Source organism: Dendrobates tinctorius, unplaced genomic scaffold (genome assembly GCF_039654945.1).
Source record: "Dendrobates tinctorius isolate UK_male_01 unplaced genomic scaffold, ASM3965494v1 ptg000243l, whole genome shotgun sequence".
NCBI lineage: Eukaryota > Metazoa > Chordata > Amphibia > Anura > Dendrobatidae > Dendrobates > Dendrobates tinctorius.
The window spans coordinates 18,922,541-18,950,220 of NW_027361910.1; the positions used below are offsets into that span (position 1 = coordinate 18,922,541).

The window sequence follows — 27,680 nt, forward strand, 5'->3', positions numbered from 1 at the left end:
CAGCACCATTTTTAAAATGCTAATTTATTTTGTTAGCCTTTTAGGAAGTTTTAAAATGTAGCAGTAGTTTTTCATTTTTTCAAGGAAATTTACAATATGTTTTTTTTAGGGACCTATCCAGGTTTGAAGTGACTTTGGGGGTGCTTTATATTGTAAAACCCCAAACGTGATGCCATTTTAAAAACAGCACCCCCTGACATATTGAAAACCGCTATCAGGTAGTTTATTAACCCTTCAAATGATTTTCAGCAATTAATGCAAAGTGGTATAGCCAGAATGAAAAAGCGTTTCTTTACCACCTAAATGTCACTAACTTCTGAGCTGACCGCTATAGCTGGAAGACTCTAAGGCCGCTATTTGGCCATAAACTGCTATGGCAAAAATCAGGACCACACAATCATAGTCTGTGTGTCAATAAGATTAAAGCGGAAGCCCCCACAATCTATTTACCATTTATTTCTGAATTTCCCCATCGTGGGATGATTAAAGGACTATCTTATTTGATGTAGTCACTTTTGACAGCAGCAGCTAAGGGGTTAAACGGATATGGACGGTGACAACTATGATCGTTTGTGATACAGCAAGTTGTCAGCTATAGTGTACAGCTGACAGCTGCTGGATTGTCACCTGTATGGGGATGCTATTCTCTTATATCTCAGGTCAGTAAAAAGACGTATTGGCTGTCATTAAGGGGTTAAATGTAAACCTCTGGTTTGGGAGGAGGTGGCAATGGAGACCTTCCTTTTAGCTCTTCACCAATCCTGATAACAGGTGTTTTGACTTCATTCCTGCCAAATGTACTCTTGACAATTAGTAATTAAGACTCCCCTCTCATTCACTAATTTCTGTGGAATTACTTGACCTTCTAACCTGTATTGGAGGGCCTGTGAGCTCTTGGGCAGTTTAAATTCACATGAATAATATATTTCTATAGCGCCAACATTCTGCAGCACTTTACGTACCATTCAGAGTGGACATGTACTGACAATCAGACATTTAGAGTAATAATAATCTTTATATTCTGCAGTGCTTTACAGTTTAACAGTTTCAAAACACAAGCCATATGTAACAACGTTAACAATACAATAATTAAAGCAAAATAAGACGAAATAAGACCCTGCTCGTGAGAGCTTACAATCTACCATGAGGTGAGGGAGATACAAGGTACAGGTGTGTATTTACAATTGTATATTTACAATGAGGGTCCAGCCATATTGACGGAGTGAAGGATGGATATACACATAGAATGACTTTGATTAGTGAACGTGATAAGCCGCTCTGAACAAGTGTTTTGAGGGAGCGCCTAAAACTATGCAAATTGTGGTTAGTCCTAATTTCTTGGGGTAGAGCATTCCAGAGGATAGGAGCAGCACGGGAGAATTCTTGGAGTCGGGAGTGGGAGGTACGCATTAGTACAGAGGTTAGTCGAAAGTCGTTTGCAGAGCGCAGCGATCAGCTAGGCTGATGGACAGAAATGAGGGAGGAGATGTAGGGGGGGGTGCAGCACCGTGGAGAGCTTTGTGGGTGAGAACAAGTACTTTGAATTGGATCCTATAATGAATGGGCAGCCAGTGTAATGACTGACGAAGAGAGGACACGTCCGAGTACTGATTAGCAAAATGGACAACCCTGGCTGCTGCATTAAGTATGGACTGGAGAGGGGATAGTCGAGTGACGGGGAGGCCAATTAATAGAGCGTTGCAGTAATCCAAGCGGGAGTGGATCAATGCTACAGTGAGGGTTTTTGTTTCCATGGTGAGAAAAGGGCGGATTCTAGAGATGTTCTCTAGGTGTAAGCGGCAAGAGTGGGCAAGAGATTGACAACAATCTCGCCTTCACATCCCATATACAAAGATAACGCCTAGACAGCGCGCCTGTTGCCGGGGTGTTATTGTAGTACCACACACGGAGAGGGAAATGTCCGATTTAGGGAAGTTAGTAGATGGCGGGAGCAGAAGAAGTTCAGTTTTGGAGAGGTTGAGTTTCAGATAGAGAGTGGACATGATATTGGACACTGCGGACAGACCGTCACTGGCGTTCTGTAGTACAGAGGGGGTAAGGTCGGGGAATGACGTGTATAGGTGTCATCAGCATAAAGATGGTACTGAAAGCCAAATCTGCTGATGGTCTGTCCAATTGGGGCTGTGTAGAGAGAAGAGAAGGGGGCCAAGGACTGAGCCCTGAGGTACCCCGACAGCAAGAGGAAGAGGAGATGAAGTGGAGCCAGAGAATAAAACACTGAAGGAGCGGTCAGAGATTGGAAGAGAACCAGGGGAGAGCTGTGTCCTTAATACCTAGTGACTGGAGCCTAGAGAGTAGGAGATGGTGGTCAACAGTATCAAAAGCTGCAGATAGGTCAAGAAGAATGAGCAGAGAGTGGTCACCGTTACGGTTAGCTGTCAGAAGGTCATTGGTCACTTTGCTGAGTGCAGTTTCAGTCGAATGTAGGGGGCGGATGCCGGACTGTGAAGGGTCTAGAAGGGAGTGAGTGGAGAGGTAACGGGTAAGGCGGGAGTAAACTAGGCGCTCAAAGTTTGGAGATAAAGGGGAGATTGGAGACTGGTCTGTAGTTGTTTGTGCAGGATGGGTCGAGAGCGGGTTTCTTTAGTAATGGAGTAATGATGGCGTGTTTGAAGGAGGATGGGAAAATGCCCGAGGAGAGTGAGAAATTAAAGATTGTAGTTAGGTGGGTTGTGAGGACTGGAGGAGATGTGAGGGAATGGGGTCGGTAGTGCATGTAGTCGGACGAGAAGAAGAGGAGTCTGGAGACTTCTTTTTCTGTGATGGGATCAAATGTGGAAAGTGAGCCAGGGGAGATGCAGAAAGGGATGGGAGTCACATCACTTGGTCGTTGGGAGCAGATTTCCTGATGGATATTATCTATTTTTTCTGTAAAGTGGGAGGCCAGGTCATCAGCACAAATATCTGTGACAGCGGCTTGTGCTTTTGGCCTGAGGAGGGAGTGAAAAGTGTCAAAGTTTGTTGGGGTTGTTGGCTAGTGAGGAAATCAGGGTGGTGAAGTAGGTCTGTTTGGCGAGGTGAAGGGCAGCGTTATAAGTTCTTAACATAAATCTGAAGTGGATGAAGTCTTCTGGTGTGCGGGTTTAACACAATTCAACAGATATCAAAAGGAATAAGGGCCCTGCTCACAAGCTAACAATCTATGAGGCAGTGGTGTAAGTACAAAAGGTAAATGGTAAGTGCTTGTCTTGTGTGGTCCAGTCCTCCATGTAATACAGTATTTAAATAATGCTGGATGAACCTGTCACCAGCCAGAATGTGTACAGATAGAGTGCTATTATGTGTATGGAGGGTTTGTACACAGATGATGCGAGGGATCAGATTTGGAGGAAAATGTTTTAAAGGGAAAACTGGAATATTTAAACAAGTGAGGGGATAGGCTAGTCTCAACAAATCTTTAGGCCACACTCAAACCTGTGGGTATTGAGAAGTAATTGAATTGCCCGAGGTAGAGCATTTTGAGAATTGATGCAGCACACTAGAATGCGTGGAGACAAGAGTGGGAGGTTTGGATTATGGCGGATGTTAGTCTTGGGTCATTGGCAGAATGGAGGGCACGAGTAGGATGGTTCAGAACTGTAAAGCGCTATGTGGGAGAGTAATAGGTTTATATTGAACTCTGTAGTGCATTGGCAACGATTCACATGATTGGCACAGGCTGGAGGTGTCAGTGGTTGGACAGGAATATGATCCTGGGTGCTGCATTCAGGACTATTTGGAGAGGAGTTTTGTAAAGGGGAGACTGATATTATTTTTTTTTTTTTTTGTTTTTTTTTTATAGGGTTGCAATATTTGAAACGAGAGTGACTATAAAAACCCTTACTGTTGCTCTTTTAACCCCTTAACGACCAGGGGTATTTTTGGTTTTGCATTTTCATTTTTCCCTCCCCTTCTTTCCAGAGCCATAACTTTTTTTTTTTATTTTTTTTATTTTTCCATCTATATGGCCATGTGAGGGCTTATTTTTTGCGGGACGAGTTGTACTTTTAAATGACACCATTGGTTTTACCATGTCGTGTACTCGAAAACGGGAAAAAAATTCCAAGTGCGGTGAAATTGCAAAAAAAGTGCAATCCCACACTTGTTTTTTGCTTGGCTTTTTTGCTAGGTTCACTAGATGCTAAATCTGACCTGCCAATATGATTCTCCAGGTCATTACGAGTTCATAGACACCAAACATGTTTATGTCCTCTTTTATTTAAGTGTTGAAAGAAAATGCCAAAGTTTGCTAACAAAAAAAAATTAATTTGCGCAATTTTTTGAGACCCGTAGCGTCTCCATTTTTCATGATCTGCGATCGGGGGAGGGCTTTTTTTCCGTGTCGGGATGACGTTTTTAATGATACTTTTGATCGCCCGTTATTGCATTTTAATGCAATGTCTTGACGACCAAAAAAAGTAACTCTGGCGTTTTGAATCTTTTTCTCGCTACGTCGTTTAGCGATCGGGTTAATGTGTTTTTTTTTTTTTTTTTTTTAATTGATCGGGCGATTCTGAACGCGGCGATACCTAATGTGTGTGTGTGTGGGGGACTTTTTTTTTAACTGTTTTATTTTGATTGGGGCGAAAGGGGGGTGATTTGAACTTTTAGGTTTTCTTTTAATTTTTTTTTTTATTTAAAATTTTTTTTTCACTTTTAGCCGGAAATGCTATTTAAATGCCCGCTGTCAGCTTTGACAGCGGGATTTAACTAGTTAATAGGTGCGGACGGCGATTCCGCTTGCGCCTATTGCGGGCACATGTCAGCTGTTCAGAACAGCTGATATGTCCCGGCTTTGATGCGGGCTCCGCGCCGGAGCCCTCATCAAAGCAGGGGAGGTGTCTGATGACGGACTGTGTCCGTCATTGGACATTAAAGGGTTAAAGGTAAAGTAAAATTCTAGAGATGATCAGATATAGGGAGCAGGGCCTGCTCCAGGTTTTTGTGGGCCCCTTTTAACACCTACCATGATACATGATGCAGAGGAAATATAGATATAGTACAATACCAAAGATTTAACTTGCTACTTGCATTACGTAAGTGATATCTATTGTAAATTCTACAACGGCTCAGAAACTTGCTAATTCTCATTGCATGCGCTGGGGATTCAAAAGTGTTCGTTTTAGACCGGACAGTATAGTTTTTCATATACAGTACAATGGGCCCCATATAATGCTCCATATAGAATTTTTTTTATTTTATTTATTTTTTTTAATCAAATGTTCCTTGCCAGTTTTCTCCCACACTTCTTCCTTCCACTCAACTTTCCATTAATATGCTTGGATACAGCACTCTGAACAGCCTTCTTGCTGCTTTGGCAATGGACCTTTTGTGGCTTACCCTCCTTGTGGACTGTGTCAATGACTGCCTTCTGTCAAGTCAGCAGTCTTCCCCATCATTGTGGAGCCTACTGAAACAGACTAAGGGCCATTTTAAATGCTTAGGAATCCTTTGCTGGTTTTTTTTGTTAATCTAATTTACTGAGATAATGACTTTTGGGCTTTCATTAGCTGTAAGTCATAATCCTCAGCATTAACAGAAATAAACACTTGAAATAGATCACTCTGTAATGACTCTATAATATGAGTCTCCCTTTTTTTTTGTATTAAGAACTGAAATAAATTAACTTTTTAATATTCTAGTTTTGTGAGAATCACATGCATAACGTTAGGACGTGGCTATAATAGGTTGTTTTACAAAAAAAGTTGGGTTAAATTTTTATACACCAAGTCAGAAGAAAAAAAGTGGCTACTAAAAATGCAAACCCCCCCCAAAAAAATATGTAATTGTCATTTAGGGGTTAAGATTCCGGCTATGGCATGTGAGCTGAGGGCGCAGCGCTGCTGGTAGTGAGTCTGAATTGTCACAGCTTACCATTAAATGACGACTGGCTTCTAATTGGTCCTTATGACTGTGGTATGACACAGAAATGTATCTCTCGCCAATAGCGTTGTGTACCCAGCAGATCAGCTGGTTGCTGGCACGCTACTAATGAAAACTATAGTTCCATTGTCCTTTTCTAAAAGGCAAAGTGCTGCTACACCTTTTCAGAATAAATCTTTGCCTTATTAACTTAATACGTGTCTGAAAAATCAACAACAAAATTTACACCTGTATTCTATACAATGTTCCCTACGGAAATGACTTGATGCCTGAGCAGTCTCTTCTCCAGTGCACCATTCATTTTACTGTAGCCTTTGGTTGATGGGTGCTTAGAAGTGTGTGTGTGTGAGGTTTTTTTTTTTTTTTTTTTTGTCTATCTCCCCCCCCCACTCCGCCTTCTTTTAACAGGTTGTATTATCTAGAAAGATGGGCATTGTTAAGAGTTAAGGGTCTCAAACTAAAGCACAGATGAATCGAAGGACAATTCCAACACAAATTCATTCTAATTTCTCTAGAAACTATAGGGTTATGTGCAACACTAAAATCACATTAGATATTGCATATAATGATTTCCAATGGTGTCACACTTCAACAATCGCAAAGGTTTCAAAATCTGTTGTATTTTTGTATCTTTTTACGAGTAGCACCTAGAACATCCAGATGCCTGTTAGATCTCATAGACCATTAGATCTAACAATTTGTCATTTAATACATTAATACGATAAGCATTTGAAGGTAACCTGACTGGTAATACATGCTACTCAATCTGCAGGCAGCATATGTCACATGCAGGCTTTATTACAGCTATACCTTTGGAATCCTGCAGCATTTCAGACAAAAAACATATTTTATTATGCTTTGCTTATGTAGCGCCATCTTATGACGCAGCACTTTACAGACATTATCATTGCTGTCCCCAATGAGACTCACAATGTAAGTTCCTTATCAATGACTTTGGAGTGTGGGAGGAAACCCACGCAAACGCGGGGAGAACATGGACTCCTTGCAGATATTGTCCAGGACCTCAGCGCTGCAAGACTGCAGTGCTAACCACCGAGCCACCGTACTGCCCATACATTTTAAAAGCTGCCGAGGACTGAGCCGCGTTGAAGACTAGTCTGACAAGTGGGTCCCAAATGGCTTCTGCCCAGGATTTGCTTGTCTGATTAGTCTCATGTGGCGTTTTTTATTTTTCCTTTGAAATGCTGCAGCTTTTCAGAGGAAGAGAAAAGAGTTAGTTTGATACATGATGCCTGATCCATCAGCAAAAATTGGGGGTCCATGGTAAAGTTGCTATTTCTAAGTGGAAAAACAAAACCAAACCCTATCACCTGCTGGTGCGATTCCAAATTACTGCTATTCCCCTCTGATATCCCGGCATCACTTAACCCCGCTGGAAGAGCGAGACAGGACACTAGGACTGTTACTGTCCAAGTCTGTATCAAAGCTCTGCACTACTTATTGTCTATCTTTGGGCTTCCTATGCATAAAATAAACTAGTGGGTCATACAGACTTCCACTTCATTCTTTAACTTGGTCTTGCAGAGCTTTTCAATAACTGTGGGATTTTGGCACTGGGATGGGACCAGACCTCTAATTGTCATCTATTCCTGTCTAACCCCAATAAGTCTTTGTCAGCGGTATTTCACAAATGTTTTAAAAGCTACATTATGACAGATATTGTAAGACTTTATTATGCTGAAAACCTTCATCAACCGAATGGAAAGTATTCTGAAGGAATATACGGTAGCTGGACACTGCGTTGGAACAAAATTAAGTTTTGAGAATCCTGATTTGTATGGCATTATTCCATCACATTATTCCAACATCACATCCACATGTATTGTAATGTAGTCAGTGGCAGATTAGATTCTGGGAAACAAATCTCTCAGCCACATCCCATTGACTGGAGAACAAATTGCAAGTGTCACTATATCTAGAAGAAGGCTGCCACATTTTCTGATCTTTCTTATCCCTTGTAAGTAATGTGATAGAATGTGTGTGTGTGTGTATATACATATATATATATATATATATTTTCTTCTTTTCTTTGCAGAATGTTCGTATAGATCCCAGCAGTGGCTTTGCTTATGAAATGTGGAGGGATCTGCCAGTGCCATTCTTCTTTTCCATCTACTTTTTTGAAGTAATGAATCCTAAGGAAATTCTCTTGGGAGAGAAGCCAAGGGTTGAGGAACGTGGACCTTATGTTTATAGGTACAGAAGGTGTTGTGGTGTGTTTTTTTTTTTTTTTTTTTTTTTTTTTTCCAATAAATTTCCAACGTTCATGATCAGTAATGTTTAAGCAGGGCAGCTGCGAATACTTCAGACCTAGTATATAGTCTGTATCCCTGCCCTACACACAGTATCTTTCTGTCTGTAGCTGGATACTGTGGAATTTGTAACATATTAGCTGCTCTGATGTATCCGCAGCTTGTGTCCTGGTGTCAGTCAGGTGTGCTGGAGTTTATTAGCAAAATATTTAGAATGGAGTCCTCAGTGGTTGATACCTTTTAATGGCTAAATGAAAAGATAACAAATTGCAAGCTTTTAAGACAACTCGTGTCTCTATCAGGCTAGACTAATACAAAATGTTAAGAATCACATTTATACACAGTAGAGCAATAATGCAGTAGAGAAGACCGTTCTGTTACACGTTACTAATCTTGGGAGAGGGAGAAACAGTTGTGGCTGTAAATATTTGACAGTTTCACCCTCCTTATGAACTGTTCCTTGTCTTGTGATTGAGGTCTGGTCCATGGTCCTGATACCTCCACAAGGTCAGAGGAGAAAATTCCTTAACTGATGTAAAAAGACATAAATCCATGCGATACATTCATTCCTGCACTGAGTGTGTCAAAGGTTGTCCTAAGTTTATACTCCCAGATTCTTCTGTCTCTCTGAGACTTGAAAAATAGAAATCAACATGGCAATCAACAAAAAAGACTTTTGGATGGTGCTCAAGTAGGGTATCTAACCCGTAATCTAAGCACAAGTTTTCAATACAGGTAATTTCATGTCCATGATGCTGTGATCTGGGATACAAAAAATATTCTGTGAGTTAATTTGCATCATTCCAAGGTTAAGTACTTTACAATACCAGGCTGGGAAGGGCTGCTCCCCTACAATCTTAAATAGACTTGAGTACATGCTCTGAAAATTGGTTGGGTATGGAATCTAGCCCTATATCTGAGTATTTGGGTGGCCGACCATATGGTTTGGCCTCGGTGACCACCTATTTATACTGACATACTCTGAATGATGAACCGCATCCACTCCCTCCCTACATGCATGTTGTTCCCCGTTTTTAAGAGGGTGTCGTGGGGTTAGAAGGGAGGGGGGGGGGGGTGAAGACACTGGCTTGGAGCTCAAGATGTACTGCCTCCTATGAGATCTGATGGACACAAGCGGGGCTCAGGGTTCGCATTACATCTAGCAGTAAATGCAATTATTTAAAGATTTTTTTTATTTTTTTTTTATCTTGATTGCTCAAATTCTTGCTTGGGGAGGGAAATGATTATAAAGCTCAGGTAACGCTTTTGAAATTAATGTGTGTGTGTGTGTGTGTGTGTGTGTGTGGTCAGCTCTGTAGATACTTTTTAGCACTCTGCCTTTTGGTGGGGAGTCGTATTAGAAATAGTTGGTTTATGTTGCAGAGCACACGTGGTAGAGAACTAGTTGGCATGGGGTTACAGGTAAGAGCTAGTTAGTACAATGCAATCCTAATCTAACCATACCTGCAAATTCAGTGTAAAGATGCATTTATTTTAGTATGCTGTTGGTGAGTAGCCTTTACACAATGAAATGCATATCTGTAATGTCTTTCTTTACAGTGAGCGCAAACAGAAGACAAACATAACCTTTCATGAAAATGGGACAGTGTCCTTTGTGGAACTGAGAACATTTCACTTTAATCCTGAAAAGTCTGTTGGAAGTGAAGATGAATATGTTGTGGTTCCAAATATTCTTGTTATGGTAATTTTTATTCGGAGCTTTTAATTCAGTAAACTTCATATTCACATTTTTATAGCGTGTTTACTACAGTACATACTTTGGGTTTTTGTGTGTACTCGGGGAAAGAGCCTTCTCCCTACCCTCAACCCCTCCTTCATCATTCTTGTATATCTTTTAGAAGAGACCTTTGCAGTGTTAACTACACCTTGCACACTTTATCAAGTTATCACTTTCAAAAAGCTATGGGGTCATCTTTCTATTTACATACTTTTTTTTTTTTTTTTCTTCTGTAGGTATCTTCATTGATGACGAGAGATATGTCCTTTGCAATTAAGTTTATGCTGAACACTGCATTTCTAATATACAACCAAGAGCCATTCATGAACCGGACTGTGAAGGAAATATTGTGGGGCTATAGTGACCCATTTCTGGATTTTATAAATACGATAATGCCTAATGCCTTGCCATTTAAAGGGAAGTTTGGCTTGTTTGCAGATGTAAGAATGATTATTATTTTATTTATTTTAATTAGTGTATTCAAATTATAGTCCCAGAGAGGTTCCCATGAAGAATGCTAACACATCATATTTTCTAATTACTGAACTCCCTGCCTCGCGCGCGCTCCCTGCCTCGCGCGCGCTCCCCCTCGGCAGGGAAGGAGGCTTCTGGGACTTTGAGATGCTTAGGATGTGCAGCCTCTTGAAAAAGACCTTCCACCTGATAGATGATATGACCTGAAAGGTCATTGAGTTAACCACAATTTTTTTTTTTTTTTTTTTCCCCTTGCAGTTCAATAACTCAGACACTGGAGTTTTTACAGTTAACACTGGGGAAGAAGATATCAGCAAGGTCCAAATGGTGGATACGTGGAATGGAGTCAAAGAGGTAATGAAATATGTTCAAATCTGTACTGTACATACTGTGGCAATCTGTTTTCCTCCAATACAATAGCTTTTCCTGTACCTTGCGTAACTGCAGCAGCATATTGTGTGGCATCGTGTAGCGCTTTTCATTTGCATCACAGCAATCCCAAATGACTTTTTCTAACTAATTTCCTTTTATGCACACAGTAAAATATATTGTATATTGTTGAAATCAGATTATGAAATATCTAGTGGAGTCCAATCCTGTTTTTAAATGTTTTTTTGTGATCTTACACCAATATTTACACGATTGTATATGATTTTAGGTTGCTTACTGGCATTCTGAGCAGGCAAATATGATCAATGGAACTGCAGGTCAGATGTGGCCCCCATTTCGGACTCCTTCCCAACCATTAGAATTTTACAGTCCAGATGCTTGCCGGTGAGTGTGGCTTGTATATAGAGGGAAATGCTCTGCAGCATCTTCTGTAGCTTTCACTTGATAGTGTAGTTCTGAGAATGAGGACATCTGGCCTTGAGGCGGCTAGTGTATCAACTGCGACCTCTAAATGGACATCTCAATGTTGGCGTGAAGGCTCTTTTTGTGCGTAGTTTCATATACTTTCAAATGTGGAAGATTTGAGACATGACAAGCTTTAGTGCTTAATAAAAGGCCACAAAATAGTTTGTGTTTATTATTTTTTCTTTCCCCTTTTCTCAGTGTTAGTACATTAACACAAACAGTAGACTTAATGTTTCCCAAAACTGGCTCCTAGACTGGAATATTTCACAACTTTCTGTCAAAATCTAGATTTGGGTTCACCAGCCTGCAACTATCTGTCTTCATGGTTTGTCTCCGTGTTTCACATTGCTGCTGAAAGGGCAAACTGTTAAGTTGCATCAATCGCTGAGACACGATGCTTGCTGTTGGCTGGATACGCAATTGTGAAAGCTGATTTCTGCTAGTGGTGGTTATGTTGTGCTGTAAGAGTTATGAGCTGTAAACATTTAAATATTTTGTATAAATAACAGATCCATGACACTGGTATACGAAAAAGAAGAATCCTTTCGAGGTATTCCGACCTATCGATACAGTGCTCCAGACTATCTATTTGCAAATGGAACGGACTATCCTCCAAATGAAGGGTTTTGCCCGTGTCTTGCATCTGGAGTGATGAACGTTAGTTCATGTCGGTTTAGTATGTATATATCACTTTTTTATTTTTTACTTCTACCTTTTATTTTACGTGTTAAAGATCTTTGATCACTTTTTTCCTTTTATCAATTTGAAAACTCTGAAGCTTCTGACTCTAATCTTTTAAATGTAAATTCAGTAAAGCGCCAACTTCAGATGAAGACATGCAAAGCTTGTTTGCTTTTTTTTTATATGAAACTGCCAATAGAAACCCTGTAAAATTGTCACAGAATGTCATATTGCTGCTCTACCAATGCTACTAGGGGAGTTTATGCCTGTAGGTGGCACAGATATTTCAGCATTGGCAGTGCTTGCTGCTACATAATTTCCTGAAACTTAAAAACGTTATGAACTGGTTGACAAGTCGGCCTCCATGCATAATCCACTAGATTAGAAACCGTTGCTGGACATTGACGGCTAACTGCACACAATCCAGGCATAGCCATCCTTAAGACCCCCCCCGAAAAAAGTGTTAATATTAACCACGTTGGTACGCTCTGCCTGCATCGCTTTAAAGTTACTCTAGTGATCGTTTTTCCACTTGGGATATGTGTGTGGCAGTGAGTAAATTGCTTTTTTTGAAGTTGTGTATGAGGATGGCCACATTTCCTTTTGAATCTAATACTATATTGTTTATTTTCTCCCCTAGATGCTCCACTCTTCATGTCGTTTCCCCATTTTTACAAGGCTGATCCAGGATTTTCCGACGCTGTGAGCGGTTTACATCCTAGTGAACAGTTGCACTCTCTCTTCTTAGACCTTCATCCTGTAAGTGTGTGTCTCGAAATGTCATCATAATGGTCCTGTTTGTTTGGATGAACCATCTCCAGAGAACATTCTCTCATAAGAATACATGTTTACATCTGTCAGGCTGCCCTGTTTATACTAGATTGGTGGTCAATTCTACTTAGTTCGTCAGATCCACCCGGCATTTATCTCGTGATTATGACCAGTTATCCTCCTTCCTTATTTAGGCTAATGGTATGCTGAAGCTTCATATGTTGCTTTTCAATTTAAAGGAAACCTGGCAGCTGATTCATGCTGCCTGATCTACAGGCAGCCTGTAGAAGACACTAATGCATCCCTGGAGTGATGGGTCTCTCCCCATGCACACACTGCAGGGGAGAGGTGGCCAGGAACCAGTCTTTCCAAATAGTCTTCTGTGCAGCTTGATCCCTGTTGGCTTTTTAAAACTTGTATTCCCCCTGAAATGCAGCTTTTTGGAGAAAACTATACTCGGCTGAAATTGTCCAGTCAACATCTGATACACACTACCCAAGCCCTGGATAGTGTGTATCAGCTGTCACATTCCCTTTAGTCATTAATATCCACACACCATGTATGGCTAAGGCTGGCTTCACATTTGCGTATGGAGGGTCTGCGGCCATCTGCGGAATTCATTCGTGAAGCTCCGCCCACGGCTGCACCTCCTCCGGTCAGCTCCGCCCACTTCTGCATGCGGTCTGCGTACCCCATCTTTAACATTGGGGTGCGAAGGTCGTGCGGATGTCTCCGCATGCGTCGTTTTGACAATGCGGCGAACCACATCAAACTCATCATGTTGGAATTTTATGCGGGCGACACATCATCAAAACTATGCATGCAGAGGCATCCACATACAGTGGGGAAAAAAAGTATTTAGTCAGTCAGCAATATTGCAAGTTCCACCACTTAAAAAGATGAGAGGCGTCTGTAATTTACATCATAGGTAGACCTCAACTATGGGAGACAAACTGAGAAAAAAAAAACCAGAAAATCACATTGTCTGTTTTTTTTTTTTTTCATTTTATTTGCATATTATGGTGGAAAATAAGTATTTGGTCAGAAACAAAATTTCATCTCAATACTTTGTGATATATCCTTTGTTGGCAATGACAGAGGTCAAACGTTTTCTGTAAGTCTTCACAAGGTTGCCACACACTGTTGTTGGTATGTTGGCCCATTCCTCCATGCAGATCTCCTCTAGAGCAGTGATGTTTTTGGCTTTTCGCTTGGCAACACGGACTTTCAACTCCCTCCAAAGGTTTTCTATAGGGTTGAGATCTGGAGACTGGCTAGGCCACTCCAGGACCTTGAAATGCTTCTTACGAAGCCACTCCTTCGTTGCCCTGGCGGTGTGCTTTGGATCATTGTCATGTTGAAAGACCCAGCCACGTTTCATCTTCAATGCCCTTGCTGATGGAAGGAGGTTTGCACTCAAAATCTCACGATACATGGCCCCATTCATTCTTTCATGTACCCGGATCAGTCGTCCTGGCCCCTTTGCAGAGAAACAGCCCCAAAGCATGATGTTTCCACCACCATGCTTTACAGTAGGTATGGTGTTTGATGGATGCAACTCAGTATTCTTTTTCCTCCAAACACGACAAGTTGTGTTTCTACCAAACAGTTCCAGTTTGGTTTCATCAGACCATAGGACATTCTCCCAAAACTCCTCTGAATCATCCAAATGCTCTCTAGCAAACTTCAGACGGGCCCGGACATGTACAGGCTTAAGCAGTGGGACACGTCTGGCACTGCAGGATCTGAGTCCATGGTGGCGTAGTGTGTTACTTATGGTAGGCCTTGTTACATTGGTCCCAGCTCTCTGCAGTTCATTCACTAGGTTCCCCCGCGTGGTTCTGGGATTTTTTGCTCACCGTGCTTGTGATCATTCTGACCCCACGGGGTGGGATTTTGCGTGGAGCACCAGATCGAGGGAGATTATCAGTGGTCTTTTATGTCTTCCATTTTCTAATTATTGCTCCCACAGTTGATTTCTTCACTCCAAGCTGGTTGGCTATTGCAGATTCAGTCTTCCCAGCCTGGTGCAGGGCTACAATTTTGTTTCTGGTGTCCTTTGACAGCTCTTTGGTCTTCACCATATTGGAGTTTGGAGTCAGACTGTTTGAGGGTGTGCACAGGTGTCTTTTTATACTGATAACAAGTTTAAACAGGTGCCATTACTACAGGTAATGAGTGGAGGAAAGAGGAGACTCTTAAAGAAGAAGTTACAGGTCTGTGAGAGCCAGAAATCTTGATTGCTTGTTTCTGACCAAATACTTATTTTCCACCATAATATGCAAATAAAATGAAAAAAAAAACAGACAATGTGATTTTCTGGATTTTTTTTTTCTCAGTTTGTCTCCCATAGTTGAGGTCTACCTATGCTGTAAATTACAGACGCCTCTCATCTTTTTAAGTGGTGGAACTTGCACTATTGCTGACTGACTAAATACTTTTTTTCCCCACTGTACATCCGCACGACCTGCGTACCCAATGCTAAAGATGGGGTACGCAGGCCGCATGCAGAAGTGTGCGGCCGTAGGCGGAACTGACTGGAGGAGGTGCAGCCGTGGGCGGCGCTTCAGAGGAAGGCTGCAGATCCTCCATACGCAAATGTGAACCTAGCCTAAGACCTGCACAAAATGAGTAGAATTCACCTACTGCAAAACCATGATGAGAAGACTGGAGCAAATCCTTACATTAACATGCTGAATTGTATAAGCACTTCTTCCTGTTGAGATTTGCTGTAAGCAGCTCGTGAGATTAAGACTTTCTGTGGCAGGGAAATGGTATAATCTCCAGGCACCACATTATTCTGCTGTTCCTTCGAGGGCTGGTTATGTTACACAATAGAAACATTCTATTGACTGCAGTTCAGCATTGAGAACTGCAGCCTCTGTTGGCAAAGGGGATTCCATAGTAGTAAATAGAATCCATTCAGAACATCTGGAAATGCTCTCTGAGAACGCAGTGGCACAAGCAAAGTTTTCTAGGTGGAGTAAATCTCGTGGGACAACTGAGCGTCTCTGTGGCTCTGTCAAAGAACTGTTTCTTCTAATTCTGAATGGCGAGGCGGTCTGGGGGAATTTACCGTAGGATGGGTTTGCATAAGGCATTGCTTTCCTTAATGGTGTTTTGGGCTGTATTCGGCAGAGCATAAAGATTTCACACAGAGTTGAAAGAAGAAAATAAGATTCTTGGAATGTCTCAGTTTAGTCCCCTTAAGAGCTTGTTCACAGGTTTTGTTTTTTTTGTTTTTTCGCCAAAGAAACTCTCTTAACAATACCGTTCACATACTTGCGTTTTCTTCTGCCTTCAGTGTCAAAAGTGCATATTTTAAGCAGTGATTTTGCTGCTGATAATACTGAATGTGTGTTCATATCCAAACAGGTTAATCCAGGATAACCTTTCTTGAATATTTCCCAGACTTGCATAGTTTATAAATAAGTTCTAAAATAAATCCTGCTATACTCCTTGACTGCTGCTGCCCTTGGTCTCTGCAGTGATGACATAATTCCTACAGACTGTCAATTGTGGGTTCAGTGATTTTCCCTTCCCAATGACAGCACCGCACATGAGAGAAGGTACCCGCCCCCAGGAAACAGGAAACCTGTAGCAGAGACCTAAGAAGAGGGGCGGCACCTCTCCCCTCAGTTTTGGTTTCCTGTTTCGTGCGGGCAGGTGCCTGGGGCAGAGCGGTACCTTGGAGGGATCCCCCTCTGATGATCCGGTCGGGAGGCCGAGGTCCGGGGGGAGAGAGCGGCAGGGGGCGCGGTCGCGCGCGCCTGTCAGCCCAGCTTGTGGGCGCTGAAAATGGCGCCCTCCTCCTGTGACTCCCCGGCGGCCGCTCCAGTGGGAGGCAGGGCCGGGGGAGGCGTGGCCACCATGACGCTGGCGCCGATTGAGTGGCGACGGCTTCCGGAGTCGCACCGGAAGTGACGTCGCACGCCGGGGGAGCGGTGTACTGGGTACTTCCGGGCGGGAGCAGTCCCAGAAGCGCGCACCGCTCCTCCATAAGAAGGGAGTCGCGGCAGACGCCACTTGTCCCAGAGAGGCTGCACACAGGCTCCACGTATAGCCAGCAGCAGAACGAAATGGATCCTGAAGTTGGAGAGCAAGTCCAGGAGGAAAAGCTACCAGCTGCCGGGGTACCCAGAGGGCTGGGTGAGTGCCTTTGTAAGGCAGCACAATATATTAACAAAGGCCCTGTGTATGTTTTCTGTAGGGAAAGGCCACATCCAAACAAAAGAACAAAGAATGTGCGTTATGTAAAAAGGCCCTAGCTAAAACGTATGACAAGCGACTCTGTCGCTCGTGCATTAAAAAGACAGTGGCCGAAGAGTCACCATCCCTGCTCCAAAGCATTAAAGCTATGATCCGGGATCAAGTAAAGTCGACGGTGAAAGAGGAAATAAAAGAGCAGGCCACACATAGCACCGATATAACGCCTGCCTCACCCCCGCCCCCACTGCCTCCCACAGAGATAACTACTGATATTGAGTCTGAGGAAGAGCAAGGGGAGATAGGGGCCTCGGATTCAGACCTAGACTCCTCGGACGAGGAAAAGGGGCGTCCATATTTTCTATCTGAGGACATTGGGAAATTGATAAAACTTGTAAGGTCCACAATGGGACTTGAGACACCAAAAGAGCCTAAATCAATTCAAGATGCTATGTTTAGCAATCTTGAGGGGAAAAAGCGATTAGTTTTTCCCTTCCATGATAGCCTGCTAAATTTAATCGAGAGAGTGGAAAAAACCCAACAAAAAAATGTCCATACCGCAGGCGCTCAAACGAAAATACCCGTTTGATGAGGAGGTATGTGATAAATGGGAAAAGGCACCCAGACTAGATGCCGCTATTGCTAGTACATCCAAAGGGATAGCATTGCCATTTGAAGATATGGGCGCCCTGAAAGACCCCCTTGACAAGAAAGCAGATGCTTTTCTAAAAGCTGCTTGGGAAGCATCAGCTTGGTCATTTAAACCAGGGGTGGCTGCCACTTGTACGGCACGTGCTATGGTCAGGTGGTTAGACGAATTAAGTGACCAAATTAAGAATAAATGCCAAAGAGAGACACTGCTGGAGGCAATACCTTTCCTACAGAAAGCAGCAGGATTCCTGGCTGACGCCGCAGTAGATTCCGTCCGAGGTGCTGCCCGTGCATGCGCCCTTTCTAATTCAGGCCGCAGAGCACTTTGGTTAAAAAACTGGTCTGCAGATTTCCAGTCAAAGGTTAAACTCTGTGCCGTCCCCTGTGAGGGCCAATACTTATTTGGAAAAGCACTGGACGAAATTTTGGAAAAAGCATGAGATAAGAAAAAACTGTTTCCAACCCCCTTCCCTAGGCGTCGGTGGACTGAGGCTCACTCGTCCTTTCGTGGAACAGGGAATAGAGGGAGCCGAGGGCGGCCAGACGATAGATCCACGCGGGGTAGGCCCTGGAGGGGAAGGAAGGAGAGAGGTTTCCTCTTTAGTAGAACCACCCCGAGACCCGATACCAAGCAATGACGCCAGGGCGGTTGGGGGAAGGCTTCGATTCTTTGTCCATCAGTGGGTAGCATTGCCCACCTCAAAGTTGGTAACCAACCTGTTGGCCGAGGGCCTACGACTCAGTTTTCTAACCCTTCCTCCTCAGAGACTAAAAGTGACCCGGGTAGCCAAGAATAATCAGGCTACATTAGAAAAGGAGATCCAGCTCCTCATTCAAAAAGAAGTACTTATAAAAGTACCATCTCATCAGAAAGGGAAAGGGTTTTACAGTACTCTGTTCCTCACACCAGAACCAGATGGGTCACTAAGAACAATATTCAATCTCAAAGCCCTGAACCAATACATCAGAACAGAAAAATTCAAAATGGAGACCTTGGGGTCAGCAGTAAAACTACTCGACCCAGGTTGCTACATGGCAGTAATAGATCTTACCGATGCCTATTACCATGTCCCAATATGGGAAGAACACCAACAATATCTGAGACTGGTAGTAGAGAGTGCTCAAATCCCCACTCATCTACAGTACTGGTGCCTACCCTTCGGGGTATCAGTAGCCCCGCGTATATTTACGAAAATCATCGGGGAAGTAGCGTCCTTTATAAAAAGGGAAAATATCCTGTTAGTACCTTATCTGGACTATTTCCTGGTTATAGCAAACAGCAGGGAAAACTGTGAAAATGCGGTTACAAGGGTCCTGGAGATATTAACCAGGTTAGGCTGGATGATCAATCTGAAAAAGTCCAAATTAACTCCAGTACAGTCACAAGAATTCCTGGGAATTCAGTTGGACTCATTAAAACAGTGCAGCCTTCCAGGAAGGAAAATTGGAGCTATCCACAAAAAAATACAACGGATACAGTCTGTTCAAGCCATACCAGTAAGAGAGGCAATGTCGCTCCTGGGCACGTTAACGGCGACAATTTCAGCGGTCCGGTGGGCACAAAGCCATACGGGAGAACTACAATGGCAGATCCTGTCCGAGCAGGAGAAGAGTCCTTCCAATCTAGATCGGGAGATTATACTCTCCCCTCAAGTGCAGGAGTCCCTAAAATGGTGGCTGAGCACCGAAAATCTAAACAGAGCAGTGCCCTGGACGACTCAAAACTCGGTGGTATTGACCACGGATGCAAGTCCGAGTGGTTGGGGGCACACATAGGGAAACAAACCCTACAGTGCCAGTGGGAACCCGGAATGAGGGAGGCATCCTCAAATCTAAAAGAACTGGCAGCCGTAAGGCGAGCCCTTCCCCTGGTAAAGCGAAAAGTACAAGGGAAACACGTCACCATATTATCCGACAACAGCACGGTCATAGCATACATAAACAGACAAGGGGGTACAAGGTCGGCAACCCTTATGGCAGAGGCCAGGGAATTATTCGCTTGGGCAGAAAACAATATTCTATCCTTATCGGGTACACATTTAAAGGGGGCAGACAATTATCTGGCCGATTATTTAAGCCGTCATGTACTACACCAGGGAGAATGGTCCCTAAGTCAAAAAATATTTGGGGAAATCTGCGCTGCCTGGGGCACACCAGAAGTAGACTTGTTTGCCACCAGGGAAAATCGGAAAGTGGACAGGTTCTACTCCCTAAATCCAAGAGAGCGGCCAGAGGGGGTGGATTCGCTACTACACCGGTGGAAATTTCACCTGGCATATGCGTTCTCCCCCCCGTTGGCATTGATTCCAGTAGTCTTAAAAAAGATCCGGCAGGAAAAAGCTCGAATAATCCTGATTGCGCCCTTCTGGCCGAAAAGGGCATGGTTCACATGGCGGCTCAGACGCATGTCTATCTCGGACCCATGGATCCTCCCAGATACCCCGAATCCGCTATACCAGGGCCCAGTGGAACACCCCAGAGTTCACGGGCTGCACCTCACTGCGTGGAACTTGAGAGGGGACTCCTTCTAGCAAAAGGGTTCTCAGTCCTGTTAGTAACCACCCTGCTCGCTAGCAGGAAGGAGGTAACTTCACAAAAATACCAAACAATTTGGGAAAAATTCTTAAAGTTCACGGGCCGGCAATTGACTAGAACAGCCCAGAAAATACCAATAAAGGAGATCCTAGAGTTCCTCCAGAAAGGGCTGGAAAAAGGACTATCCACAAGCACCTTAAAAGTGCAGGTATCGGCCCTGGGTGCATTGTTTGATCAAAAACTGGCAGATCACCCATGGATCTATAGATTCATTCGGGCCTCCTTCACATCCAGGCCCACAAAATTAACACCTAAGGTAGCTCCCTGGGATCTAAATTTAGTATTAAGGGCACTGACAGCATCTCCATTCGAACCGATTGCTTCCATCCCAATAAAGGCGCTGACACTAAAAACCGTACTCCTGGTGGCCCTAACCTCAGCTCGTCGTGTTTGCGAGCTGCAGGCGATATCTGTAAATCCACCATATACCACCTTTTTGGATGATAGAGTGATCATAAAAACTGATCCAGCCTTCCTACCAAAGGTAAATTCCAAATTCCACAGGGAGCAGGAGATAATTTTGCCCTCGTTTTGTTCGAAACCCAAATCCCAGGGAGAGGAAACCTTCCATTGTTTAGATGTCAGATGTTGCCTGCTTCAATATATAGAAGCCTCAAAACCATGGCGACAGTCTTCAGCCCTTTTTGTCTCCTTTCAGGGGACAAACAGGGGTAAAAAAGCTTCAAAGTCAACGATTGCACGATGGCTTCGTATGGGTATTGCACTAGCTTACTCTTCTTCAAACCAGACTCCCCCACTGGGTGTAACAGCTCACTCTACAAGAGCCATAGCCACGTCCTGGGCTGAAAGGGCAAATGCTTCAGTTGAGCAGATCTGTAAGGCAGCAGTATGGTCATCACCATCCACTTTCTTCCGACACTATAGACTAGACCTAGGGCCCTCAAATCTGGCCTTTGGGAGAAAAGTGTTGTCTGCTGTTGTCCCACCCTAGGAGTCTATTCTATCTTTCCTCTCGTGCGGTGCTGTCATGGGGAAGGGAAAAAATAATTACTTACCGGTAATTTGATTTTCCAGAGCCATGACAGCACCGCATTGTTCCCGCCCTATCTTGGTGATGGTTGTGTGGTGCACCAGAGGTTTTTAATTAATTATATCTGGATGTGTAGATATATGTATATAGAAATGGATTTAAAGGAAAAGGGGAATATTAGTAGCGCTGTCATATAACATGTATGTAAACTAATAAGGCGGTTACCTTGCATACTCAAACAAACTGAGGGGAGAGGTGCCGCCCCCCTTCTTATGTCTCTGCTACAGGTTTCCTGGGGGCGGGTACCTTCTCTCATGTGCGGTGCGGTCATGGCTCTGGAAAATCAAATTACCGGTAAGTAATTATCATTTTTTGTCTACATAAGAGCGGTGATCTGTGACTCCAGCCATTCCATGCTGTAGTGTTTTGATGTTTCCACTTCAGGCATGCCCCAAAGTCAAGAGATGGGGACATCGATTAGTAAAGCTGATTTTGCTTTAGAGCGTGGGGTGTTTCTTTTTTGTTTTTATCACTGGGGAAGTGCCACTGATCTCTAATATTAAACTCACCAGCTGCCGTCTTCAACTCTTCCTGGCTCTGATCTGGTCACAATCTGCCATCTTGTGACTGCACCTTCTGACTGACCAGATGATGGCAGTAAGTCACAATTTCTCAATAGCAATCGAATAGCCTTGGTCTGACTCTCAGAGATGCACTGAGAAGTGACTTCTGACTTGCCCGGTACTTTTAGCCTGCTTTTACACGTGCCGCTTTTTTTGGGAAATGGAATTTGGTGGGGGGGGGGGGAGGGGAGAAACAGCATTCCGCAAAACCGAAAGTGACAGTGCGCCACAGAAACAAACGTCCGTTTCCGCATGCCGTATAAAAGATCAAGCAAGCTCAATCTTTTATCATGGCCGCAAAAAGCGGCCGTCCGGCGGACTATGGAATTTTTGGGGCCGCAAAATCAGCCCGCAAAACAAGGTAAGTGTAAAACCAGCCTAAGCTGGACAAAACTGGAAAGTAAATGGATTTTCCAGGAATAAACTCCAAGAATAAGTTATCTAAATGTTCTGCATGAGAAGATATAATTTTACACATGCCATGTAATATTGTAACACATGAGGAATATTTGCCTCTGTTTCCTTAAATGAAGTGTCGAAAAAAACTCTGATCGTGGTAGTTTTGCCGAATTGCTAATGCTCTTTCGGCATCTATTTTGATTTTGTTAAGATTAAATTAAATTTATCAACTTGACTTATTTTTCAGAATAAAACAGATGTGATATATTTTAAGCAAATGACCAAAGACCTAAACCTGCAAGCTTTCTAAGCCCTCGTATATAAGTCTGAGCAGGCATTTACGTGTTTTGGGAATCTTCTATTCCATAGTACAAGGATTTCATAATGCTGAAACATGAGAAGTCATTTAGATAAGAGGCTCTTAAAGCCATAAATTCATTAGGCTTTGCTATCATATAGTGATAAATGGCTAACCTAGACTATATACATGTTTTGCTAATCTGTGTCAAATATAACCTTCTGTTTCTATTTGTTCACTTATTTTCTGGCTTTTACTATGCCATTAAACTTTGGTACTGCAAGTAATGAGTAAATCATAAGGCATTATAATAATAAAAGGAATTATAATTTGAAAATTATGCAATAAAGGTTTTTTCTATTTAGTGTATATCTGCGCTATGCATTTTTATAAGGAATCTGCACGCTTTCGCCCTTGCCGAAGTGGATGTGTAATTGAGCTGGAGTGACAGGCTTCAGATCTACACTGTGCACAATTGGCTTTTTTTTTTTTTTTTTTTTTTTTTTTTGTTATTGAACATCTACATTGCTGTTGATCAATCTAAAAGGCTAATAAACCTGAATAATTAAAAATGTAAGTGATGTTTTGTCTCTTAGGAGGGCAGCTATTATTGTGCATAATTATGGAACTAAATGAAAGATGTAAATGTTTCTCCATTTTAACATGAGCATAGTCAAACAACTCAATGTTCAAAAATGTTTGACATTTCAAAAGAATATCTGTGACCAATATAGCCCCTGCCTTTTTTTATTTCCCCATAATGGTCATAAGTCTTCCATCCATGGAGTGTTAGTTTTCTTAATCTGTTGACTATTTTACTTTCATAGTGGAGCCAACCACAGCCTCCCAGACTCTGTTCAGACTACACATTTTTCCTTCACTGTAAATCTTCTGTTTTAGAAGGACCCTCAAGTTCACAATAGGGTTTGGATCAGTTGAGGAAGGGACCATGTTGTCATCCTTTCATCTTTTAAGGCCTTTACTTGCAGCCAATCAGTGGAGACTTCAAAGCATGTGATGGAGCATTGTCCTTTATAAATATTATCATGGTTTTCTTGAAAGATGCAGACCTTTCCTGCACCACCGCTTGTAGAGGGGGTCTTCTATAAATTGGCAGTTGGTTTGATCTGATTTTGTGTCCATCTTCATCCTAAAAAGGTCACACTTGCTCACTTTTATTAATACCAGCCCATTGCAGTACTCTACCTTGCTGGAAACCTCCATCTGGTCCGTCGAGTCACTCTCCTCATCAGTCCATAATACCTTTTTGAAAAATTTTGTCTTCAGATATTTCTTGGCCCAGTCTTGATGTTTCTTCTGTGTCTTGTGCAGTGGTGGTCTGGATTCAGTCTCCCTTACCTCGACCATGTCTCTGAGCGCTGATCACATTGTACGTCTGGGCACTCCAGGGAGGCTGCTATTTTGGAATATGACAGCACTGGAGGATAATCCTAATTACTTCACATTTTTATACTTCCCAAACCGTCAGCAGTTAATGTGCCTCTTTTTTGTTTTGTTTTTTTTATTGCCTCAATTTACATGAGGGAAACAAGCTGCCTTATAATTCTGCACACTTTGATAAAGGGTTTTGTATGCTCAGGCCTTACCCTCCCTCGTTACACAAATACACATCACTTGATATGTTTTGTTAACCAATTATCATTCACGTTTATACAGCTTTGAGTAGGAAAATATGATGATATGCTCAAAATGCACACTCATGTCCAGTTTAACAGGTGTATAGCCTCATTCAAACTGATTTCTCAGTAACTGAGGAACAGACTGGCCATGTAATGGTATTGATGAACCTGTCCTTGAAAGGGTTACTTGCGCATATAAATAGTTTGGGATGTGAAATACTGCTGGCTAATTCTGTTAAAGGCTGTGGTTTAAAAATACTCTACTATTCTAATACTACAGAGTAATATTTTCTACAGTCAGAACGTGGACTGTACTCAGACCATGAATTTGGTCAAGAACATGGAGAAAGTTTTAATATATCAAGTGAGTCTGTATAACTTATCCGAACATTGTAAATCCTCACGGGCAATAATTTTAGATGTAAGAAATGGCTTTTGGATCAATGCTCCCTAATGTAATACCACAGTTGATAAAACTGGTAATCCCTCTTTATGCGCTATAGATTAATATAATTTATTTCTATAGCACCAACATATTCCGCAGCACTTTACATTTTAGAGGGGATTCGTACAGACAATAAGACATCACAGAAAAACGATCACATTTATTAACAGATACCAAGAGGAATGAGGGTCCTGCTCGCAAGCTTACTATCTGACTGGATAGGGAGACACAAAAGGTGAATGGTAACAATTGCTTTAATTGTATTGTTCAACCATCAGTGTAATAATTGGGGTGTTCACGTACTGCTGCATGAATCAGTAACCAACCAGTATGTGTAAAAGTACAGACACACAGGGCTATTAAATGCATAAAAGGTGTGCGAATAGATGTTACAAGGATCGTGGTTTTGAAGAAAATTTTATATGTGCAAAACAGGGCTAGTTCGACAAGTATGGTGGTAGGCCAGTCCGAAGAAATGTGTTTTTAGGGCACACTTAATCTTTGGGTATTGGTGATTAATTGAATTGTCCTTGGTAATTCATTCCAAAGAATTGGCGCAGCACTTGAAAAGTCTTGGAAACTGGAGTGGGAGGTTTGGATTATTGAGAATCAGTGGTTAATAGTACTGGCCATAGCAAAAATTTAAACCAATTTCCGTTTTATACTGATGTGCACAATTTTATAGCAGTGACGTTTCAAGTACACCAGATCCCAGTGCTCAATAATGATGCTCTGTATTTCTTCTTTATGCATTGCTAAATCTTCATGTTAATACAATCGGCAGAGCTTGGTCTACCATGTGTATCATCAGCCTGCTCTACAACTTTAATGTCCATATGCTCAGATCCAAACCATGACAATTCGATCTCGCTGTATTGACACTTGCTATTGACATGGGTGTTTTGTTTTCTTTATCGCCTTATTGGGGGACACAGAATACCATGGGTGTATGCTGCTGCTGCTAGGAGGCTGACACTATGCAAAAACAAGAAAATTAGCTCCTCCCCGGCAGTATACACCCACCGACAGGCACCAAGCACCTCAGTTTGTGCTTAGTGTCTGTAGGAGGCGGACTGGGATCTCCCCAGATCCGCAGTATTAATCCAATTTTTCCTTTCAGGGTTTAGTTTGAACTTTTTAATCCTTTCTTCTTATATCTTTTAGGGTTTTTTCCGTTGGGAAACAGGGTATACTTATCACCCTGATTTCCTATATCATGCGGCTGAGCGAGCAGTGTGGTGTCACCCACATCGCAACTCTCAGTACCGCAGGCAGGACTTTTTCCCTATCACCTTCTGGTGATAAGGGTTGTGGACAGGTGGCTGGTCCTTGCCGAATCCCCCTCCTCACCCCTCTCTCGGGACAGGGCTGAGAGGAAGACGGCGATCGCAGGTGGTTCAAGCCGTCTTCTGCAGGATGCGGGTACAGAGGACTCCCTTCCCCCCCAGCGGCCTGCCGTTTCCCCGTGGGCCCCTGTGGTCATCCTCTTCAGGGACGTCAGGTAAGTGCCTGTACGTTCCCTCCGGCCCCGCATAGGCTTCAGTGCATGGGAGAAGTTGGACCTTGGGATTACATGTCCACAGTTTTTGAATCTCCCGCCCTTTCTGCCTGCCGCGCGCTCACACAGCTGTTTGCGTCCCTTCCCTTCCCCTTTTCTAGTCAGGGAGACTCTGGGGATCCCTTCACTCACCGCAGCAGCGTCGCAAGCAGGGGACCGCTTCATATTACTTCCTGAGCGCGGTATGTCGGGGTAGGCATGGGGCTGTGGCGCCGTCACTTTTACTTTCACTTTCCCCTCAGCGCGGGGAATTTCTCTGCTCCCTCCTCCCTTCCGGAGTGCGCTCTTTTCAGCGCGCCTTTTCTAGCCCATCACAGGGCTTCTTTCTCTTTGACATGCCAGCCTCCCCTTTCTGCCATGCCCTCTCCGTCGCCGTTAGCCAATCACGGCGCAGCCGCTAAGCTCCGCCCCCTTCTTCCAGCACAAGGATTTCCTGGGTTTTCACTACCTTCCTGCGCTGCTTGGGGGACACTTCGGCGTTTCTTCTGCTGCTCGCACAGAATCTCGGTAGGCTCGGCTCTGGGACAGGGATTAGCTCTCCTCGGCAGTTATTCCCTAATTTCTGCGGCCATTCAGTGCAGTTCACTTATGCCCAACCCTTCAGGGGATCTCTGCTTCAGGCCCACCGCTACCTATTACGCCTGTGCGCGCTGTAAAAAGAAGTGGGCGTCGGGTCAGTCGTCCCCATTCTGCCCCCCCTGCAGTCCTTCCATTATGTCAGCATCTCAGGAACGCACAGAGTCCCGGGCAGAGGGCGCTCTTCCCTCCTCTCTCCCCCCGGAGTGGGCCGTTACAATGTCACAGTCTGTTTCTGACTTGACAAAAGTATCACAGTCGCTGGTCCAGGTCTTAGAACGATTACCTCAGCTATCCTCAGCCATCTCTGCCCCGACCACCTCTCGGGGTGAGTCGTCCGCACCTGACCGCGACCTTCAGAGAGACAGACGGGAAAGGACTTCTAGGAAGCGGGCTCTGTCTACTTCGTCTTCGAGCTCGCAGGGCCCTTCCGCTCCCAGGCCTCCGTCTCCTTCCTCGGATGACAGCCTTCAGTCAGATGATGATTCTCATTCGGAAGCTAGCTCAGAGGGGAACAGCGTTTCTAAAACGCGGGACATGGTCGATAGTCTTATTGCAGCTATCTTCCAAACACAAACTTAAACAGGATGAGGCTCCAACTCAGGAAAGCTCGGTTCTCCTTAGACGAGCCAGACCTCCGTCCCGAACCTTTCCGAATCACAACGATTTCAATACTACCTTATCCAAACACTGGGAGCGCCCTGAGCAACGTTTCTCAGGCCGCAAGTATTTGGACGTTCTGTACCCCTTTGACGCAGATCTGCTCTCAAAGTGGTCCAAGGCTCCAGAGGTAGATCCTCCAGTATCCCGGATAGCCTCTAAAACGGTGCTCTCTCTGCCAGACGGGGCATCGCTCAAAGATCCTACTGACAGGCAGATTGAATCTCTGGCTAGGTCTATCTTTGAGGCATCTGGCGCCTCTCTCTGCCCTATTTTCGCATCCGCTTGGGTGGCGAAGGTCATTTCCGCTTGGGCAAAAATTCTTCGCAGAGGCATCTTAGCTTCAGCTCCTCGAGACAAATT

General features: G+C 43.5%; 1 protein-coding gene across 3 annotated transcripts in view; it reads left to right on the forward strand.

Annotated features, from left to right (window-relative positions):
• Window positions 1–13,359, forward strand: part of SCARB1 (scavenger receptor class B member 1) — a 56,138-nt gene extending 42,779 nt beyond the window's left edge. Inside the window, exons 2-8 of one of the 3 annotated variants that reach the window (XM_073557094.1) lie at window positions 7,940–8,100; window positions 9,717–9,858; window positions 10,131–10,334; window positions 10,627–10,722; window positions 11,027–11,142; window positions 11,733–11,880; window positions 12,545–13,359. In XM_073557094.1, coding sequence (XP_073413195.1) covers window positions 7,940–8,100; window positions 9,717–9,858; window positions 10,131–10,334; window positions 10,627–10,722; window positions 11,027–11,142; window positions 11,733–11,880; window positions 12,545–12,610 — 933 coding nt within the window. In that variant the 3' untranslated portion in view covers window positions 12,611–13,359. Of the gene's footprint in view, window positions 1–7,939; window positions 8,101–9,716; window positions 9,859–10,130; window positions 10,335–10,626; window positions 10,723–11,026; window positions 11,143–11,732; window positions 11,900–12,544 lie in introns of all 3 variants that reach the window. The other 2 variants (XM_073557093.1, XM_073557095.1) reach the window with 2 other exon arrangements.
• Window positions 13,360–27,680: the final 14,321 nt, after the last annotated feature.